The 20,875-nt window shown below is 62.4% G+C and overlaps 2 protein-coding genes across 4 annotated transcripts in view; one reads left to right on the forward strand and one right to left on the reverse strand.

Moving 5' to 3' along the window:
- The window catches only part of CORO7 (coronin 7), a 59,259-nt gene that overhangs the window by 12,318 nt on the left and 26,066 nt on the right, over positions 1 to 20,875 (reverse strand). For all 3 annotated transcript variants that reach the window (XM_059897289.1, XM_059897288.1, XM_059897290.1), the window contains exons 8-9: positions 18,378 to 18,464; positions 17,850 to 17,932 (exon numbers count right to left, since the gene is read on the reverse strand). In XM_059897289.1, the coding sequence (XP_059753272.1) occupies positions 17,850 to 17,932; positions 18,378 to 18,464 (170 nt within the window). The remainder of the gene's footprint in view (positions 1 to 17,849; positions 17,933 to 18,377; positions 18,465 to 20,875) is intronic.
- On the forward strand, positions 2,482 to 13,443 carry VASN (vasorin). The gene is made up of 2 exons (XM_059897291.1): positions 2,482 to 2,625; positions 10,764 to 13,443. Exon 2 carries the CDS (start codon positions 10,774 to 10,776, stop codon positions 12,802 to 12,804), a length of 2,031 nt encoding a protein of 676 aa, XP_059753274.1. The 5' UTR covers positions 2,482 to 2,625; positions 10,764 to 10,773; the 3' UTR covers positions 12,805 to 13,443.

Genomic DNA, 20,875 nt, shown 5'->3' on the forward strand with positions numbered 1-20,875 from the left:
CTGGCATAGGGCCAGAGGGGGTGAAAGCTGGCATGGGTACCTCTCCTGCTGCCATGGCAATGGGGGAGGGCTGGCATCTGGGCCTGCCACTGGGAAAGGCTTTGACCCAGATCTAGGGGTCTCCAGACTCAAAGCCACAGAAGGTCTAGAGCCCAGACCTGACACCTACCCCTGAGCCCAGGTCCCAGAAGATGCAGAACCATGGTGGTATCAAGTGGATCACGTGGGGGAGGGGTTACCCCCTGACACTCCCATCAGCTTTCCCAATATTGCTGCAAACAACATAGGAAGTACCGCAGTGAGCCTGCCAGGAAATGCAGTTTCAAGAGCCCTCCTCTGGTTCTCCCTGCCAGCCCATCTCTCCCACTCAGACCCACCACCTAAACATCCTGGCATTGCCACTGGTCCAAAGCAGAACAGGTCCCCTGTTCTTGTCACCCAGGCTGGGCAGTGGGGACCCCCTTGAACCAAACCCTGCCCCCCACTCCCTTGCTCCCTTAGAACCAGGTTCTAAGGCAGGTGGTGCCTTGAAGCCAAATGAGGACAGGATGGACATACTGGGGAGGAGGGCCTCCTGGAAGCTGTCCTTGAACCTCCGGGTGGACGGGAGCATGGCCTGTGTGAGTCCAGGCTTAGGATTGGGGCGGGGGATGGATCCTTTAGGCAGGTGGGATCTCACTATCAGCAAGAAATGGCCACAGAGGCGAGAAGCTTCAGGACCTGTCAGGAAGTCCTGTTCCTGGAGGAGAGTCAGGCTGGGGTCTCCTGAGGGCCTTAGGGGACACAGGGCCCAAGGGCAGGGGCATAGGGACAGTCTGAGCTGACCGCAAACTCAAATGCTTCAGGAAACTGAAGGAGTGCAGAAGCCTGGTGTGAGACAACTAGGCTTGGTGGGGACTGGGGCCACCTGTGAGTCTGGGCCTTGGTCACAGGGGGCAGCTGCTGCTCAGCCTTGGCCGAGAGATCCCACTCAAGGCAAGCTGGGAAGTCCCATTTTAATGTGAAACCACTGGATTTTTCAATGTTGGCAATGGCTTCAAAGTTTTAAAAAGTCCCACAGGAGCAAAATGAAACACACCTGAGGGCCTGCACTGGCCTAGGAACGGACGTTTAGAGGTGTGCAAGGCACACTCCACATCCACATATAACAACAAAAGCAGGGGGTGCAGACCTCTGCCCATCCTGAAAGGGGGCCGTGTTGGGGAGAGGTCCTGAGGAGGCGAAGAGCTGAGAAGGAAAGTCTGGGAGGTAACCGTTGCAACTCGACCCTGCTTAGCCCTGTTAGAGACTGGACATGGAGGCTATTCTGCCTTCTGGAGGTGATCCAGTCCTTCAAACACCACGCAACCCCTCCACCCCCACAAGTTGGTGTGGCCCAGCCTGCTGGGATAAGCCTTCAGGTCCCCCGAGATTTGAGCTGGCCCAGCCAAGCCCTGACTGCGGGCTGGGCTGGACGGGGTGGCGGGTGTCCTGGAGCCGGCTGAAAGTTAGGAGCTGAGCTGGGTCCCCAAAGGCTCTGAGGCATGACTCTGACCACAAGTGCAGAGGGGGAGGAGGGCAGAGTGTTTTCCTGGAATCCTCCAAGGCAGGGGATTTTTCTGGACTAGCCCAGCCCCTGGCACCCGTCCCTTCTGCCCCATTAAGGGCCACTGTCAGCAGCACCCAGGCCCCACCTACTGACAGTGAGGCCCAACCTCACATTTCAGCCCAGCACCCCCCAGCATATTCTGGCCTTGAAGCTGCTGGTAACTGTGGATAGTCTATCACGTCCCCTTCCTGGGTGTCGCTCCTTTCATCTAAGACATGGGGAAAGTGGTCCAGAGGTGCTCACAGCAAAACGACCCCAGGACTCAGATTTGGCATTAGAGGTTGTACTTATGAGGCTCTCAGAAGGGATCTGTGTGTGTGGCCTACCCAGGAGTTTCTGAAATTGGGATTAGCTACCAACAACAACACGGAGAGATTTCACATAAAAAATCCGTATTTCCAGTTTCTCCTGAAAAACCTGAAGCTCTGGCAGACTGGGACAGGTCATAGCGGCTGAGTCTTACACCAGTCTCCCCTCCCCCGGTCTCCATAGGCTCTGGGGTCCGTCCGTTCCTCGAGTTTTTATCACCTGCCTGGTATGTCACAGGCATCCAGGTTTGGGATGCTTGGTCTCACTCATTATTCACTCGCTTTTTCACAGGGAAAAAGGGATCTGCCAGGGTCATATTACAAACTAGTGGCAGACCAGACTGGACCACGGGACTCCTGACTCCCGACGGAGCCAAGCAAGGTCTCTCTTGCCCTCCTGGTCGGGAGTTGGCGGGTTGAGGACCAGGCTGCTTGGCCGAATGACCCTTTCAGCCGAGAGGGGCGGCGGGCCTCCGTCGGCCCCGCCTCGGCCAATAGGGAACAGCCCCGCCCCCCGCCCATGGCGTCCCCGCCCCCAGACTCTTAAGACAGAACCCGCCTCCCGCGAGCCGACTCCGCAGCCCGAGCCTTGGGGCGGGGAGACGCGGACGCGGCTGCCTCGGCACCTCAAGACCTCAGGACGCAGGACCCCTCCGGCCTCCGGGCCAGGAAGCACTGAGGCCGCGGCCCGTCCCGCCCGGCTCCCGCCGCCGCCGCCGCCGCCGCCCGGTGAGTGTCTACCGGGCTGGGGGGCTGCGGGAGGGAACAGGGGACGGGCTGTGCACACGCGCCGATCACGCGCGCGGACCCCCCCAACCTCCGCCGCGCGCACACGCACTCAGGGCGGGCACGCGGCCCCCAGTCCTGCACGATCACCTGGGCCAACTCGGGGACGCACGGCGGGCGGGCACCGTGCGCCCCCGGCCCGCCCCCTTATCTGGCAGTCCTCAGGCTCCGACAGCTCCACGGCCGGGGTGCGCGCACGCGCGAGTACGCGGCTCACCGGCCCGCGGGGCTGCAAGCAGACAAAATAAACACCCCCTCCCTCCTCCCACGGCTGGGCCCTCCGGCATGACCAGTTTTATGAAACAAACCCCTTTGAGGGGATGGCCAAGCCACAGTCTTGGGTTACTTTTACCTCCTGGAGTGACACTGGTTCTGGGCATGAATACCCCCAACCCCTGTCCCCCTGTGCAGATCGACGGCCTGGGGTCCGTCCTGAGGGCTCCTGTCACTCAGGGCAGAGCAAGGGGCCCACAAGCATGCAGCCCTTGAAATGGGGTACGGACCTTGGCTGACTGGGTTGTACTCCAGGTATCAGGGTGCCCCATCTCTGCCCCTGCCAGGGAAGGGGCTTTGCTCAGGCTGTGAACCCAATGGCCTGGAGCCAGCCTAGTCTTTTGTGTCCCTGGGCTGGCAACACTGCAGCCTGAGGGCTGCTGAGGTCCCCTGTGGTCACTGGCAGGCCAGATGATTGGTGCCAGCCATTCTGCCTCACCCCCATTTGTTAACGATTACCACACCAGGGTAGCTGACTACCTCTCCCGCTGGGGCCAAGGGCTGGAGTGTGAAAGGTGGGAAGGAGGAAGTGGCCCTGAGGGTCCCTCTGCTTGCCTTCTGCACCAAGGGCAGGTGAGGCTCTGGAGCGTGGCACCAGGACCCAGAGCCCCCTCCCCAGACCAAGAGCTTCTAGGGCTGGGGGACTGAACTAAACCTCAAGGTCCCTTCCCACTAGGCTGGACTTTGGGCGTTGGGGGCAAAGAGGGGTGGCTGGGTGGGTGACCTCCAAGGGGGACCAGCAGGCCCAGTGTGCCATGACGTCCAGTATGGGCCCAGCTGTTGGCAAGGTCCAGCAGGGCTAAGGCAGGCAGTGTGGGGGATGGGAGAGTAGTCCTCTGAGTCTGCTGTCTTCTCCCAGGGGAATCAGCCCCTGGAGCTTCTGTAAACAGAGTGTCAGAGGCAGGAAGAGGGCTCTGGTAATGAGCAGCCCAGCTGGATTCCCTCCAGACCATTATCTGGCCTCTCCCGGGCCCAGGGAGGGAGGATGAGCACACACGTGCCAGGCTGGGGGCCCGGGCACTGCCTGTCCCCACCTCCCCTGGCCTCATGTTTCAGTGAAACAACTACCTGGGACCAGTGGGCAGGTGGGGGCTGGTGTCCCAGGTCATTTGCTGGAATGGCACCACTCTCTCCAGACCCTGGACATGGAGGAGGAGGGAGGGGTTCAACATGAGAAGCCCCTCAGACAGTGCCCAGACCAGTGCTCTCCCCAGGCAGTCCCCCTCTGGCAAATGCCCCCAGGGAGATGCCCTGGGCAGGAGATGCGTCCAGCTCCTGGCTCCCATTCCTGACACCTCCACTACAGTCCTGGGTGAGCTAGGACAAGTCCCAGGTGAAGAGAGTTGAGTCCTTGTGGGGGCTTTTAAGTGGGTAGCAGCTCCTGGGATCAGGACAGCAGGGTCTCAGCTGGGCCCTGGAGGCAGCTGCCACCTCAGTAGGCCAGCCAGCCAGTTCCCCTGGTGACCAGAGAGAAGGCTGGGTGAGCCTCTGCCCACAGAAGCATCCCTGACCACTGGCAGGCCCTGAGCTCATGGGAAGGACAGCAATGCCACTTAACAGGGTTAGTGATCCCTCCCGGAGCCCCCCTCAGAGTCCCCTCCCTGGGCCAGGGAGCCCAAGGCTCTGCACTGCCAAGAAAACCAGCTCCCCTCACTGCTGTGGAATTTGAGAGTTCTTGGAGAAGGGGGAGGGCGTGTGTATGCGTGTGTGTCTCAAAGCACAGCCCAGTGGGCGTGTGTCTGGCGTGGGCATGTGTCTGCGCGCGCGTGACCAGAGCAGGGCTGTGTTTGGGGGCGGGCAGGGGTGTGCTGAGGGTGGGCGGGGGCTCAGCCTTCTTCCTTTTATCAGTTTCCACATTCCAGAGTCAGCCGGATTGCTTTTCCTCAGCTGGCTGGGCCGCCTGGCCGGCCAGACCCGCCGGCCTCCCCCGCTTTTCCTCATTCCACCCTCCCTGGGTACGAGGAGGCTGGAGCAGACTCCCTTGGGCCACCTTAGGATTGGGGGGTGGGAACAGGCGAGGGGCCAGTTCTTCTCCAAGGTGGGGAAGGGCCCCCACCCGTCTCCTCCCGGGGAATGCAATAAGGCTCTCACATTCCTCGGAGGCTGCCTGAGAGATTTAATTAAGGAGGAAGGAGAGAGCTAGCCTGCACTGAGAAGAGGCTGAGGCTGGGGTGGCCACTGGGGCCCCCCCTGGCCCTGGGCCTGGGTGGGCAGCAGTGAGAGGTGAGAGGCAGGCTTGTGGCTCCCCTAATCAACCCCACCTGCCCACCGATCAGCTCACAGGCCCCAGGAAGGGCCTCCTTCGCTGCAAGGTAACCGAGAACCCTGGGCGTGATGGAATGAGAAGGGCAAGACCCCTCTGGGGCTACCTCCTTCTCAGACCCTGTCTAGGCCCCAGACAGCCTGTGCCCAGCCGGCTTGGGGCTGGCGGCCTCCCTTGGTGACTAAGGTCTTCCTCTGGCAAATTCAGGGTTAATTGCAGAGTTAGGGCCTTAGTTGATGGGTGCTTGGCCCTGGGTGGGGACAGGGCAGCGAGCAAGCCCCATGTCTGAGCCCAGCCCCAGTGGCATCACACCTGCACGTGCTGACGGTGGCATCTGGACCAGCCCATTTCAAGTTGGGCCGCAGCCACCACATAGCTCCCGGGGCAGCAGGTATCCTCTTCCAGCAGAGTGGCACCTCTGCTGACTGAGAAGGCACGTCCTGCCACCCTGAGGGCTCACTTGAGCCAGGAACTGGCCTTAGTCACTGGCCTCCCTGCCCTGGGCTGACAGGTCTAGCAGCTGCCAAGTCACCCACAGTGCCACAGAAGACACCCACCTGGGGCCAGGCAGCTCCTGCCATGGAGTGGGGAAGGGGGAGGAGGTCCAGCTCCTGCTCTTCTGGTGCTGCCAGCTGGCCATACCTGCTCAGGGATCTAGACTCTTCCCTGGACAGGGAGACAGGCTGACATACAGACTATCCCCCTTTGCAATATTCTGCCCCAGGATCTGAGGCTTAGCTATATGGGAGACCCACCCAAGGAGCTTCTCTAAAACACAACCTTGCCTGGGTCTCACCCCAGAAATTCTTATTTAATTGGCCGGGGGAAGGTGCGGCGTGAGCATTAGGAACTTTCTAAAGCTTCTTGGTGCTTTTGATGTGCAGCTGGGGTTGAGAAGCCCTATAGGTGGGAGACGGAAGGGAAGCCCGGATGAGGTCGTGGTGTGGAGTGTCAAGACTTATCCATAGCGTGAGTAGAACCAGCTGGGGGTGGTGATGGAGTAAGTAAAGCAGAGACGCCAAGACTGGTGGGTACCCCCACCACCAGTCAAAGGGCAGGGCTTAATCAAAGGGCAGGGCTAGGACCACCCCCCAAGAGGGCTATCTCCGAGGACCTGAGGCTCAGCCCCCTCGGCCCCTTCCATGAGGGCCCAGGATAGAGACCCCAACCTGCTGGGCCAAGGGCTGCTTCTCCCCAGGGATGGGGAGACTGGTGGACCCAGCCCGGGCCCGGAGCCTCCTCAGACACGTCAGCGAAACTGGAGCCAACTGTCCTGGCTGCCGGCATGGTCCCGCCTGCCTGGGGGGTTGGCAGACTCCTGGGCTGGGCTGCTGCCAGGCCTGGCCGGCAGTGCTTCACCCTGGCGGGCCGGCACTGGGAGCCAGAGGCCCAGAGCCGTGGGGTCAGATCTGCAGCCCCAGACCCCTGTACCCACTCCGCAGCATTGGGTACGGAAAGGGACGTGTGCCTGCTTCTGTCTGCCCATTCCTGTTCCCCACGGGCCAGGCACAGGAGATGCTCCAGCCTGAGGTCTCATGTGGTCACCCGAAGGCCCGAGTTCCACTCACTCGCCAGTCCCTGCCTGACCCAGGGCCTATGAGTGGGTGCCTCCAAGGTGTCCCACACTTGGGCGTGGGTGGGGACACTCTGGGTCCCCCTGAGAGCTGAAATGATGATGTCCTTACTCACAGAGCCCCTCCTTGTGCTCCCCCTCGTCCCCCGTCACATGCTGAACTGCCGGCCAAAGGACAGCTCACTTCCCCCCACCCCCTTCTAAAACTAAAGGCACCTTCCCCTCCCACCCCCCAGGCTGCTCTCTCTAGCTTCTCCTGTTCTTCCACGCCTGAGGATGGAGGGCAGCCTTTGCGTAGAGGCCTCACCCTGGGCCCAGGGGCCTCCTGTCTGTGCCTAAATCTGCGTGAAGCCCCTCTCACACCATGGCATCCTCACCCCATGCATGTGGAGGGCAAGACTCAGGTGTTATGGGTGACACCCTCAGTAGGTAGTGTTTACTGACCACCTAGAATGTCCTCCAAATACAAACTAACCAAGCCCTGAGACTCAGGCGCTGTACCCAGCCTCCCCCACTTCACAGATGGGAACTGAGGCGAAGGGCTGTGGCCAGGCTGTCGTGCAGCCAGGCTGCGAACGCAGGCAGTCAGACCCCAAAGCCCCATCCCAGCACTGTCCCCTGGAGGGCCCTCGTGGTGGGGCCAGGCCAAGGCGAGTCCAAGTGGAGGGGAGGCCCTGGACACTCTGCCCTCCTGCCTCCACCGCCCCCCCCCACCCTCAAATCCCAGGGCTACCTCCAGAACTCTCCCCACACCCTTTGCAGAGGGAAAGGGCCCACCTCCCTGCCTCGAGTCAGCAGATCAGATATCAAAGCCCAGGCCCCTGGTCCTTCAGGGCTGCTGAAATTGCAAGGGCCAGGGCAGCCATGACCCCAACGAGACACTCCCACCCCCAATGCACACACACACCAGCACGCACCCAGACAGGCGGAATCGCTCCCAGAACTTGTTAAAAGAACTTCCCCATTTTAAAACAAACAGAACAACACAGAACCACAACCCTGGGTGCTCAGAACAACTCCAGAAGGTGAAGCAGGGCTGCTAAGAAAAAAAGCCCACAGGTGATAAGGGATCTGGGAAGCTATTTAGGGGCAGAGCTGGTCTCCTGCTGCCCTGTCACCGGCCCCCTCCAGTCAGTCATTGCCCTCTGGGGTCTCTCTGATCTGTTCTTGGTGGCAGAGCCCCCCGGAGCTGACAGCCCACAGCTTGCCATTTTCCCAAGCCCCAGTGCCAGCTCCTTGCTGGATGGGTGGAATGGGGCTCAGGCAGAGGCACTCATCCCTGCATCCTGTGGACTTCCTGTGGAAGCAGGGTAGCTGCTGCCTACTGGGGTCTCCCCAGCCCAGAATGCCAGCTGCTCTTGTTCTGACCCAGCCCCCACTCTCCATCAGCTTACCCAGATTGCCTCTGCGGCCAGACAGACCCCCGGTGTTCCTGCCTCCCTCCCCCATGATGACTTTACTGATTAAAGGGCCAGCAGACTACAGGTGAAGCTCAGAGCCCATGCTGGTCCCCTCCTCAATGCAGAATGGGAAACACCCCCCAGTATGCATCCCAGGCCCCCAAGGACCACACACCTGGCTCCTCAGAGCTAAGTGCTCCCAATCCTGGGAGGTGTCCATTCTGGAATGCCCAGGTGGACAGATGAGGAAACTGAGAGAAAGCAGCTGTCTGTGGCCTCACAGTTCGGGTGACCCTGGCCCAGGGCTGCCTGACTGGAGTGTGAGCTTTTAACTGTGATCTTTTATAAGGCCCAGGGGAGCTGAAGCTGTAGGGGTGGCCAGGCTGGCCAAGTGTAAGGTCCCCTCCCACCCCAGAGCCTGGCTGCGCCCTTCCTGACCCTGCCCACCACCCCCACCCCCGCCAGGAGGGCTAACTCAGGGGGAGGCAGCTCACCCACCACGTGCATGAGGGGGTGGGGGTCGCTCACAGCGCACATCTGGAGGCCAGGCCATACCCACCGCCTTCTGAGTCAGGGAGGGTGGAGCGGGTCCCCACAGGGAAGGAGGCCAGGTGCGGCACACACAGTCCCCCTGGGAACGGCGCCGGCAGGGCCGGGGGCACACGAGGCCTCCCGGGTTCTGGCTGAGGTTCATCTGAGGCTGAGTGCAAGATGCTCCTCCACCATTCACTCAGCAAAGATGGGCTCTGGGATACAGGGAGCAAAAACAGACAGGGCCTCCCCTCAGGGAGGGTACAGCAGAATCTAAAGAGCAGAGGAGGTGGCACTGGCTGGGGTCAGGGAAGGCCCCCCTAGCTGGCCTCTGACGGGCAGTCATCAGTGTTAACTAGTGAGGGGCAGAGGGGACCCTGCAGGTGGGCAGTGCCTACGCAGGCCCAACCTGGTGATGGGCTTTTACTCAGAGCTGGCCCAACACCATAGTGGCCTCCTGGGGACCACCTGCCCCTCCTCCGCCTCACGTTCCAGGAGCCCACATCCCTGGGGAGGGGCAGCCCGATGGACGGCATTGGGCAGAACATGGGCTGGGTAGGGGGTCACGCTACCTGTGTGGCTGGATGGCTGGCCAGCGTGGGGGAAGGGGAGGCTGAGCCCCAGCACAAAAGGCCCTTGTGTGAGTAGGAGGCACCTGGAGGGGAGGCATGCCGGCCTCTCAGGGACTTTAGGGAACCAGAGTGTGGGGACCGCTGCTGGGGTGGCCCCCGGGCTCCCCGCAGGAGCCTGAGTGAAGGGGGGCCCATGCTGTGGCCACATCCTGTCTCGGGCAGTTCCAGCTACGAGTGGGAGCCTGGAGCGGCTTGGGGAGCCACCCCCACCTGGGCAGGACTGGGCCCCACATCAGGAGGGCAGGCCCAGCCACACCTGGACGTGGTTAAGGACCTGGGCTGTGGCTCAGATTTCCCGGCAGTGCAAAGGCAGCAAGTCACTGCACCTCCAGGAGCCTCTTCTCCTGTCATCCGGGAGTGAGGAGAACAGCTTCCACCTGGAGTGGCTGCTGGGGGAGACCGCAGACATTCGGTGCTGCGGGCACGTGGGAAGGGCTGCTGCTCAGGGCTTGGCCTAGAGTGGATCCCAAGAAATGATAGAGGATCCGATCTGCGGAGCGTTTCCAGGCTTGACACTGCCTCCGGGGCCACCACACAACCAGTGCCCCCCAACCTGAGACCTGGGTCAGCCCAGGGAGGCTGGGGCCCCCTCACCTCTAGTTCTTTCATCGTGGCTCAGAGATGGGGGATCTGAAGACCAAGGTTCCCTGCCTCCCCCCTTCCCACAGGGGGACACCTGCCAAGGGCTCCAGCCCTCCTCTGCCTCCCCAGGGGACTCTCCTGCTGGCCATGTCCTAGGCAGGTCTGACTTCACAAGTGGAAAAACACCGATCCCAGAGTTTCCCCGTGAAGTCTTCCCACTGTAGTCTCTCCTCACTCGGAGGACTCAGAGTGCGGCGGCAGCGGCCGGTGGCCCAGGGCAGGCAGCTTCTCTACTTACATGCTCGGCCGCCTGCCTGCCTGGTCTCTCCCAGATGCTGTGGGAGGGGCTGCCGCTCCAGAACCCACCATTCTCCCTCCTCCCCTGTCCACCTCAGCAGAGATTTTTGGGGTGGTTTAGGGGGAGGGCACAGAGTCTGATGTTTTTTGACCATGTGTTCTCTCTGAGCCATAGAGAAGCCAAAGGGCTGGAGTTAAGGAGAAGGGGGTTATTTGTGGTCACTGAGTGTTTGGGGGCCAGGCCCCCCTCTGTGTGCATCAGCCCACCAAACCCTGGTGTCAGCGCAGGAAGTAGCAACTGATATCATAACAAGGTCATGTGATTGCTCAAAGTCACATAGCGAAGAAGTGACGGGGCAGGGACAGGAACCCGGCCAGGGCACTGGGGACCTGACTCATAACTACTGTATGCTGTTGGGTTTGGGGGCGGGGAGTAAAGGGGGCTGGGAATTCCCTTCCCGGTCCTTCCTGGAGTGGCTGTCCCCTGGGGCCCCTGACTCACGGTCTCCCGCTTTCCTCTCTGCTCCCAGGGACCAGAAGATGCGCTCCAAGACACCCCCGCCCCTGTTGCTGTCACTGCTGCTGCTGCTGCCGGCCCTGGAGCCCAAGGTGCAGGGCTGCCCAACCGGCTGCCAGTGCAACCAGCCACAGACAGTCTTCTGCACCGCCCGCCAGGGGACCACCGTGCCTCTCGACGTGCCGCCCGACACAGTGGGCCTGTACGTCTTTGAGAATGGCATCACCACACTCGACGCGGGCAGCTTTGCCGGCCTGCCGGGCCTGCAGCTCCTCGACCTGTCACAGAACCAGATTGCCAGCCTGCCCGGTGGGGTCTTCCAGCCACTGGTCAACCTCAGCAACCTGGACCTGACTGCCAATAGGCTTCGGGAAATCACCAACGAGACCTTCCGCGGCCTGCGGCACCTGGAGCGCCTCTACCTGGGCAAGAACCGCATCCGCCACATCCAGCCCGGTGCCTTCGACGCGCTCGGCCACCTACTGGAGCTCAAGCTGCAGGACAACGAGCTGCGGGCGCTGCCCCCGCTGCGCCTGCCACGCCTGCTGCTGCTCGACCTCAGCCACAACAGCCTCCCAGCCCTGGAGCCCGGCATCCTGGACACCGCCAACGTGGAGGCGCTGCGGCTGGCCGGCCTGGGGCTGCAGCGGCTGGACGAGGGGCTCTTTGGCCGCCTGCGCAACCTCCACGACCTGGACGTGGCCGACAACCAGCTGGAGCTCGTGCCGCCCGCCATCTGGGGCCTGCGGGGCCTGACGCGCCTGCGGCTGGCGGGCAACACCCGCATCGCCCAGCTGCGGCCCGAGGACCTGGCCGGCCTGGCAGCCCTGCAGGAGCTGGACCTGAGCAACCTGAGCCTGCAGGCCCTGCCGCACGAGCTCTCGGTTCTCTTCCCCCGCCTGCGGCTCCTGGCGGCTGCCCGCAACCCCTTCAACTGCGTGTGCCCCCTGAGCTGGTTCGGCCCCTGGGTGCGGGAGAGCCGCGTGGCACTGGCCAGCCCCGAGGAGACACGCTGCCACTTTCCACCCAAGAACGCCGGCCGGCTGCTCCTGGACCTTGACTACGCCGACTTTGGCTGCCCGGCCACCACCACCACGGCCACGGTGCCCACCATGAGGCCCACGGTGTGGGCGCCCACAGCCCCACCTTCCAGCATGGCTCCCACCTGGCTCAGCCCCACGGAGCCGACCACTGAAGCCCTGAGCCGACCGCCCCCTGCCCCGCCCACCATGGGTCCTGCCCCCCAGCCCCGGGACTGCCCGGCGTCCATCTGCCTCAGTGGGGGCACCTGCCACCTGGGGGCGCGGGGCCACCTGGAGTGCCTGTGTCCTGAGGGCTTCACGGGCCTGTACTGTGAGAGCCGGGTGAGGCCAGGGCCGAGGCCCAGCCCTGCCCCGGCCACCATGCGGCCACCCCAGCCCCTGCCCCTCGGCATTGAGCCCGCCAGCCCCACCTCCCTGCGGGTGGGACTGCAGCGCTACCTGCAGGGCAGCACCGTGCAGCTCAGGAGCCTACGCCTCACCTACCGCAACCTGTCGGGTCCCGACAAACGGCCGGTGACGCTGCGGCTGCCCGCCTCACTCGCAGAGTACACGGTCACCCAGCTGCGGCCCAATGCCACCTACTCCATCTGCGTCCGGCCCCTGGGGGCCGGGAGGGTGCCTGAGAGCGAGGAGGCCTGTGGGGAGGCCCGCACGCCCCCGGCAGTCCGCTCTAACCACGCCCCAGTCACCCAGGCCCGAGAGGGCAACCTGCCACTCCTGATTGCGCCCGCCCTGGCTGCCGTGCTCCTGGCCGTGCTGGCTGCCGTGGGGGCGGCCTTCTGTGTGCGGCGGGGGCGGGCCGCGGCAGCTGTGGCTCAGGGCAAAGGGCAGGTGGGGCCAGGGGCCGGGCCCCTGGAGCTGGAGGGGGTGAAGGCCCCCTTGGAGCCAGGCCCCAAGGCAACTGAGGGTGGTGGGGAGGCCCCGCCTGGTGGGCCTGAGTGTGAGGTGCCGCTCATGGGCTACTCGGGGCCCGGCCCCCAGGGGCCCCTCCCAGCTAAGCCCTACATCTAAGCCTGGGAGTGATGGACGGCCGAGGCCAGGCTCTCGGCCCCACTGGGACTGGCCAGGGCCCTCCTGCTGCCAGATCAAGGAAGTTCTCAGATCCGTACGATGAGGACATGTCAGGACCGGGGCTGTGTGACCACAGCAAGTCCCTGCCCCTCTCTGGACCTTGGTGTCCTCATCCGTAAGAAGCTGGGACCCAGGTGATAACCTCTAAGGTCCCCCCTGCCCGAGTGCCTAGAGGATGGCGTCGGCCCCGTCTTCTGCAACATGCAACCTCTGGGGTGGGGCGGGCCCTGCCGTGTGCTGGTAACACAGGCCCGGGGCTGCCAAGCCCCCCACCCCAAGGAGACTCTGGGGGCCAGTGAAGGAAGCCCCCAGAAAAGAGAGCAGAGGGAGAGTGGGACTGGGGATGGGGTGGGTGACCCTGCCTCAACCCCAGAAAGTGAAGGAACAAAAGAAACTGGAAAGAAAGATGCTTTAGGAACAAGTTTTGCTTTTGTTTTTTAAAATATATTTATAAAAGATCCTTTCCCATTTATTCTGGGAAAATGTTTTTCAAACTCAGAGACAAGGACTTTGGTTTTTGTAAGACAAATGATGATATGAAAGCCTTTTGTAAGAAAAATAAAAGATGAAAAGAAACAAGCATGTTTCTCAGGCATGGCCCCAGGGTACCTGGGCTGGACGGAGGGAGGGTGGGGGCTCGCAGGGTCAGCCTAGAGGGACAGCCCTCTCTGTGGGGAAGCTGGGGGCAGGGACCCCTCTCCCCAGCGGGCACCAGGCCCTAGTCAGCATGCCCTAGGCTGTCCTGCCCTGGGTTGTGTCTGCTCAGTCTGCTCGACTGAGGTGCCCGGACCAGCCTCCCAGTGAGACTGGGAACCAGGAGGGAGCAGGGATAGGAAAGGGGCCACTTCAACCTCCGGGCAGAGGAACGGTTAGAGCAGCCTTACCCTTCCCAGGCCCAGTCTTCTGCCAGCAGGAGCTGCAGGGCTCCTGGGAGAGGCTGGGGAGATGCTCGTGGCAGATGCAAGCCAAGACGACCCCCAAGGGTCCCTCCTCAGAGATGGGTCTGATGAGCAGTTCACCGCCTGCCTTCCTCTGTGGAGGAGGTGCCTTGAGCCATGTCCTGCCAGGCCCTCGTGGATGGTCCTGGACCAGGTGGCACACATGGCCCAGCCCTTCCTGCAGTCCTGTTGCCCCTCTGCATGGGCTCAGGCTGGGAGACCTTGCTCCCAGCCTCCTGCTCTAGCTACAGAGAAGGGGCCTTGGTAGAGGAGCAGCACAGATCCTGAATGGCAGGAACTCTTTGCTGGGTGAGGAGGCAGGGACCGAGCCAGGGCTGTTAGGGGCAGGTGGCCCTGTGATGCCCCTTTACTCTCTGCACTTGAGTAAAGCACCCAGGCTTTCCAGAAACCCCGGAAGAGGGAGTCTTTTCCAGGAAGCCACAGGCCAAGGTGGGGGCAGGGCCCCCAGCGATGCTATGCACAGCCCTGGCCTGGACCAGGTGCTGGGAGCTTAGGAACAGTGACAGACACACGCGCCCAGCACCTTTTCCTATTACCCTCTGGCAGGAAGGGAGGTGACCCTGGGGCCATAGAGAGGCCCTGCAAAGGCTAGAGCGAGCCTCCCTGCGGCCCCATGCCCATCTCCCTGCATGGGTCATGGCCCCTGGTCCCCAGCCTCACCCTGGCGGGAAGGAGGCAGCCCAGCCAGGCCTGGGGAGCAGGCCCTGCGGTTCTGGGCGTTGATGTCAGTGCAGAGTCAGGCCCAGCCACACGAGGCTCTGGATTCAATTATCGGCTGCTGAGGGTTCTGGCATGAGAAGGGAGGAGGTGGGTCGTGATGGGCAGAGAGTGGTGGCAGCGGGCCTGGGTGGGGCCCCTTCTTCCTGAGGCAGCGGAGGCAGCAGCCCAGGTGGATTTCCTGTGGGCCTGGGTCCCATTAGGGGAATGGCTCTGGCGAGGCCTGCCGTCCCCTTCGGCGGCCCCGTCAAAGGGGCCATTGTGGGCCTATGGGCTGCTGCTAAACACAGTGGCTGCTGAATGAATGTTTTCGCTGCAAAGCTAAACCTGGCTAGTGGGGCCGCAGGGGCGGGGTGAGTGGTGGGGCCCACAGAAAGGGGCCTGAGCACTCACGCCAGCCCTCCCAGAAAAGGTCTTCGGGCATCCCATCAGATGAGGGGCCGGGGGACGAAGAGAGGGCCAGGGAATGAGTGGGGGACCGAGCCAAGATACAGCCACTACCCAGGGTGATCCTGCTGTGGGGAAACACCAGCCCCCAACTGCTGGGTCCTCACTGCCACAGGCCCTGTGCCACATGGGCTACACATGCTCCCATTTCACGTCCAGCAATCCCTCTACAGAAGAGAATCACAGGCCGGGAACGGTGAGACAGCAGCTTGCTCACAGCAGGCAGGGACGGATCCCAACACCTGCTCCCTGGCCCAGGAGGTGGGGGTACCAGCCTTGGGGGGAGGGCTTGGCCCTCCAGGAGAGGGGAGGGGCTACTGAGAGCCGCAGAAGGCAGGCAGGGAGGGGGCTCCCAACCTCCAGGGAACTCGCTGGGATGCAGGGCCGGTGCCTCTGGCCAGAGGTGGACACCTCAATGTGAAGAAGCAGAGCAGACTCCCAGCCTGCACCCTGTGAGGCTTGCTGCCAGGGCGACCTCAACAGAAGATCGATTTTTCCGGCTTCAGCTTTTATTCTTTGGTAACATGTGGAGAAAAATCTCCATCTGCCTTCAGCTCAGGGCCGATACTGTTGACCATTCACCCAGCCCAGGAGCAGGGCACCCGAGACAGGTGGTGTTTCTGCGCCTCCCGGACCGGAGAATGAGCTGCTCCATTAGCCCAGGCCCTGCCGGTAACCCCCCACCTCCACCCAGCGCGAGAAGTACGGGGCAGCCATCTGTGGACCTGCCGCCCGAGCCCAGCTTTACAGATAGGACCTGCTGCCCTGCGCTTCCCACGTGGGGAGGTACACTCCACAAACAACACAGATGAGCAGGGGAAGGGCAGGAGGGCCCATCCTCTCCCTACTGGTATGGGATCTCACTCAGCCTTGCCTCCCTCATCTGCAAATTGGGCCTTTCCAGCTCCCCAGCCTTTCTCTGGGTTGTGATGGGAGCAGAGACAGAGGCCCCTGGGAGGGTGGGGCCCTGGGTCCTCCCTGGGAGAGGATGGGGAGGGGCATGTGCCTGACCCCTGGCCCCCTATAGCTCTTATAAGAGCTCATACTGTTCTGCCCAAATGGAGATGGAAAATCTGTAAAATAGAAAAGAAACTGAGCGGGTGCGGTGGAGACCCATGCCGTGCCCGCAGCTGACACCCTGCACCCTTCCTACCTTCAGTCCAGTTCACTCAGCAGCCCCCAACACCCCAGGGGGCTCCTGAGGGGTTCTGGCTTCTGGGGAGCCTGGGGGTAGGGGACCCACCACTTCTCAGGCCAGCCTGGAGGCTGGCACGCATCCCTGGCGTCCACCAGCTTTGTAGAGGGCTGGAGAGTCCCAGCTCCTTTGCCAAGGGCGTGGGCCCAGTGGGGCAGTGGCCAGGACTGGGGGATGAAGGGGGCGGGATACTGGCCTGGCCGCCCATCTGGGAGTGATTTGAGAAATTCCAGGCCTCGCTGGCCCTGCAAGGCTATTCTTAACTGCTATAATTACAGGGTCAGCCTTGGCCAGTGGCACCACGGGGTCTGGGCATCGTTAACTCCCCCAGGGGCCACACTGGGGCTGGGCGGGGGCTGCTCCTCGGGGTGGGGGGGCGGGTGCCGGCACAGACCGGGGCGGAGCCTGGAAGGCAGGAAGTGGTGGGGAGAGGAGCACTTGATGGTAGTGCTGGCTCCCTTTTCCAGGCTGGGCCAGTTCCCTCCCTCTGCTGGGGGGCCCCATAAGGAAGGGGCTGTCTGGCCTGGGTAGGCGTGGAGGACAAGATATCAGTGCAGCATGAGGGCTGGGGGAGGGGTTGCTGGACATGAAGCCAGAAGGCCTGGGGGCCCTGATTCCTCCAGCGCAGGGGTGCTCTGGTAACATCCCGCTGCATTCCCAGGGCCAAGAGCAGGCAGAGACCTCACACCTACTGGTATGGGATCTCACTCAGCCTTGCCTCCCTCATCTGCAAATTGGGCCTTTCCAGCTCCCCAGCCTTTCCCTGGGTTGTGAGACAGGATGGGAGTGCCATCCTGACGGTTTCCCCTTCTCTGGGGGCTCTCAGCAGGGTCGCCCTGGCAGGAGCTCTTACGGCACTCAGCCCTGCATGCCCCAGACACGGCCCTCACTGCTCCCAGAGCCTGGACAGGTCACCACGCCCTCTATGACTCAGTTTCCCTAGTTGTAAAACGGAAGAAGAAGGGGCTGAATGGATATCCAAGGACCAAGGCCCCATCCTGGCTCTGACCTCCTAGGTCCCTGCCTGGGTGGGGGGTTCAGCAAGCCGCCCCGAGAGTCACAGCTGAACAGGGACCAGGTCCCACCGCCTCCTGCACCAGCCGGGCTGGTCCTCCAGCCTCCTGTACCTCATCTCCTCAGCGGGCCTCCTGGTGCGTGGGTTGTCCCTGCACAGAGCTGGCTGGGCCAGGACCCCATGGGGCACCACCATAAACCCTCTTGCACACGCTTCCAGGAGGGTGGAAGGACGAGGTGCACTTGCACCTCCAGGCTGCCTGCACCCCCCAACCCGCCCAGGACCACCAGTGACAAGCATGCGGCCAGGGCTGAGGTCTCACAGAAACTGCGGGTCCGAGGCCTGCCTCCGTCCTGCACTGGAGCCTCCAGACCTGCCAGCCCACCTGACCCCACGTCACCCCGCGGCCACCTCATGATCGGAGCCTCAGTTTCTTCAGTCTTCGGCTCCACCAGAACACTCACAGCAAAATCAGGCGCATCCCCAGACCCCCTGTCCCCGCACCGCTGAGTCACAATCCCCTCCCCAAATGCCAAAACACACCAGCACGAGCCCCCGGGCAGAAGCCTGCCCCACAACCAGCAGCGTGCACTTACAGACATCACTGGGTCCTCAACGCCCCCAGCCATCCCAGCACACCAGCCACTCCTACCTGGGAGAGGTGTCCAGGGTGAGGGAGGTGCAGGCGCTGGAAAAGAGCCGGGTGTCCCAGAGCTTCACTTCACGCTCACGCATCTGCAGGGAGGGGGCACAGAGGGACTCAGAGGGGCCCAGCCCGGAACCCAGGGACTAAGGACACAGCCTGGCACAGGAGCACTTGCCCCAGAGCAGAGCATTCGGGGGGTGGGGGGTGGGGCGGTGAGTCATGCCAGGGAGGGAGAGTTTGGGTTTTCGTGTCCTGCCCCTTTAAGAACCCTTAGGTGACAAGGGACAAGGGGCGGTTCCCTCTGTGGACTCTGGTCCCTGGGGGGGCCCACCGCAGTTCCCAGGGTCAGGCTTAGCTATTGCAGATGGAATCTGCCAGTTTTCAGCAGCCGTTGGTCCCCTGGGGCTCTGAGACCCGGCTGCACACAGGGCCGTATATGGATGGGTCTGGAGCTGGCCGCAGCCCCCGCCTCCCAGTGGGCCTCGTCCCCGCCCTCTTGGTGTGGATGCCCTACTCCTCCGGGAGGAGCCCTACCTTGTTGAAGCCAGTGGACACAAGGTGCTCCTGGGTGCCTGTCCACACCAGCCGGCCATCCCTGTTGTTCTCATGGGCCCACGTGCTCTGGAGGAGGAAAAAGATGGCACTGAGTTGAGCCTTGGGGGCCTCCTCAGGGGGGCCACCCACCTGAGAGCCCTCCAGAGGGCAGGAGGGGCCAGCTGGGGCCAGCTCTGCACCCAGAGGGCCTAGTTGGCCACCGAGCTTGGGCTCAGTCTCCCTCCTTGTAAGGGGCCTGTCAGGCTGCTCTGCTCATGGCCAGGCCCCTCTTGCCGCGGTGATGGGGCTCAGGACGGCGGCACATCCTTGCCTCTGCAGGTGTCCGGGGGGAGGCACTTGGCTGCTGGTCACCATCCTCGGGCTCTGAGGACCCCAGCGCCCTCTCGGAACTTCACTGTCCTTGCTCGTGGCCTGGGCTGCCTACTTCCCAGGACTGTCGCGAGGATCAACTGAGACCACATGTGATAGGAACAGGCCGGCCACAAAGCGCCGTGCAAATCGAGGGATTATGAGTATTACTGCTGCCTCTTGACGCTGCCAGGGGGCCGGGGAGAGGGCCTGGTGCCAAGCACGGGGAACAGTCCCTGGAGAGGGCAGAAGAGTGCCCCTCTTGGCCCTCCCGTGGTGCTGGAGCTGCCAGAAGGAAGGTTTCCTGGGCCCCAGGGAGGAGAGACGAGTTCAAACCGCAGGCGGCCCTGTCCCCCGGGCCCAAGCAGGGGGGAGCTGAGGGGGCCAGAGGAAATGCAAACAGCTCCCTCCCAGTCACCCTGGCCCCTGGAGCCTGAGACCAAAGACCCTGTTACCAAAATTAGCTCACCCCAAACTGTGGCCAGCTTCCTCCCAGCTTCCCACGATCTCCTTGGGAATGAATGAGGGAGGCAGGCGGCTGTGAGGAGCTGGCCCTGCGCCCCCTCCCCAGCCCGCGGAAGCCGACCCCAGCGTGGGAGACCATCGGAAACGGCTCCGTGTCGTTCAAGGGGCTTTTCTCACTGCTTCCTTCCCACCCGGCTGTAGTCGGCACAGGAAGTCAGGGCTGGAGCCTGAGAACTTGGGCCCAACATCCCTCTCTTTACGCAAGAGGGGCTGTGGGGTCAGGGCAAGGGTCAGCTCCGCCACCAACACCCCAGGGTCAATCAGAAGTGTCACATGGGCTCTCGCCCTCTCATCGGTGTGCAAACATCCCACGTAAGGAGCACCAGACGGCTCGCACCACATTAGCACACCATTCATTCATTCAATAGTCGTGCACGCCTCCTCCTGGCCAGGTACTGTGCTGGGAGCTGGCGGTGGGGCCAGACACATCTCAGATGGACGGTCACGTCCTGGGTGAAGCAGGGCTGCTCACTCACTTGTTCTTTCATAATATGAATATGCGAGCTGCACATGACACTAGGCACTGGGGACATGGTCAACAAAACAGAAAGGGTATGCAAACTCATAGAACGTGCAGGTTGAAAGGCAGATGTGAACCAAACAGAAATAACTATGTCAGCGAGTTGCTGTAAGTGGGGGGTTAGGGGCGCAAGCTTTGGAGTCAGACTGGCTGGGTGAAAGCCAAGCCGCCAACAGCCTCGTCCCAGGATGTGCCTCAGTGTCCTGACCCACACAAAGAGCACCATGACGGACCCACTGTGGAGGGTGATGCGCTCAGGCTTGTGTCCGGCACACATCAATGTGCATTTTTTAGAAGCATGGTAACAGGGTACAATAGAGTATAATTGAGGGCAGTGGATTTAAGGTAACACTTAAGATGTGAAGGATTGGCAGGTGTGAGCCAGCGGTGGGGACCAGCATCTGTGAAGAGTCAGGGTCTCAGAGAGCGAAGAGGCCGGCACAGCTGGCAGCAGGGTCGGGGGAGAGGAGGAGGCGGTGCAGGGTCTACGGGGCCTGTGGACAGCGAGGGAGCGTTTTTCATCCAGAGGCACAGGTTTGGATGGAACATTCCTTGGCCCGCGTCTCCACCTTCCTATTTCACACACAGAGAAACCAGAGGCCCAGAGAGAGGAAGCCATCTGCCCCAAGTCACCCAGCAGGACAGCCACCTGCACCAACCGTTACTGTTCTCTGTCTGCACAAGAGGAGCAGATGGAGGACAGGCGAGGAGACAGGCACAGCCAGAAGGCAGCAGAGCCCAGACCATGAGGAGCCCAAGATGCTAGCTGCCCCCAGGCACCTTGGGTCTCCAGCAATCCTCCCTGGATGAGCTCACACTGGGGGAACCAGGCAGCGCTGGTCAGGGCATTGTGGGCTGGCGAGTCCTGCTCGCCCCACAGCTCTCCACTCTCGCCTCGGGTCTCAGAGGACACGGCACCCAGGAAGTGGAGACGAGGTCAGAGCTTAGGCTGAGCCCAGTGCACCCACCATGGGCACACCCAGCTCAGTCTGTCCCGGGGCCAGAGGAAGCCCCAGCAACTTGGAGGGAAGGCCAAGGACCCCCTCCCCAATCCTCTATCCCCAGATCACTGGAGTGACTTTCA

Source organism: Balaenoptera ricei, chromosome 15, assembly GCF_028023285.1.
Source record: "Balaenoptera ricei isolate mBalRic1 chromosome 15, mBalRic1.hap2, whole genome shotgun sequence".
NCBI lineage: Eukaryota > Metazoa > Chordata > Mammalia > Artiodactyla > Balaenopteridae > Balaenoptera > Balaenoptera ricei.

Coding starts and splice junctions, on each gene's coding strand:
- VASN (XM_059897291.1), top strand. CDS start 10,774: ATGCGCTCCAAGACACCCCCGCCCCTGTTGCTGTCACTGCTGCTGCTG.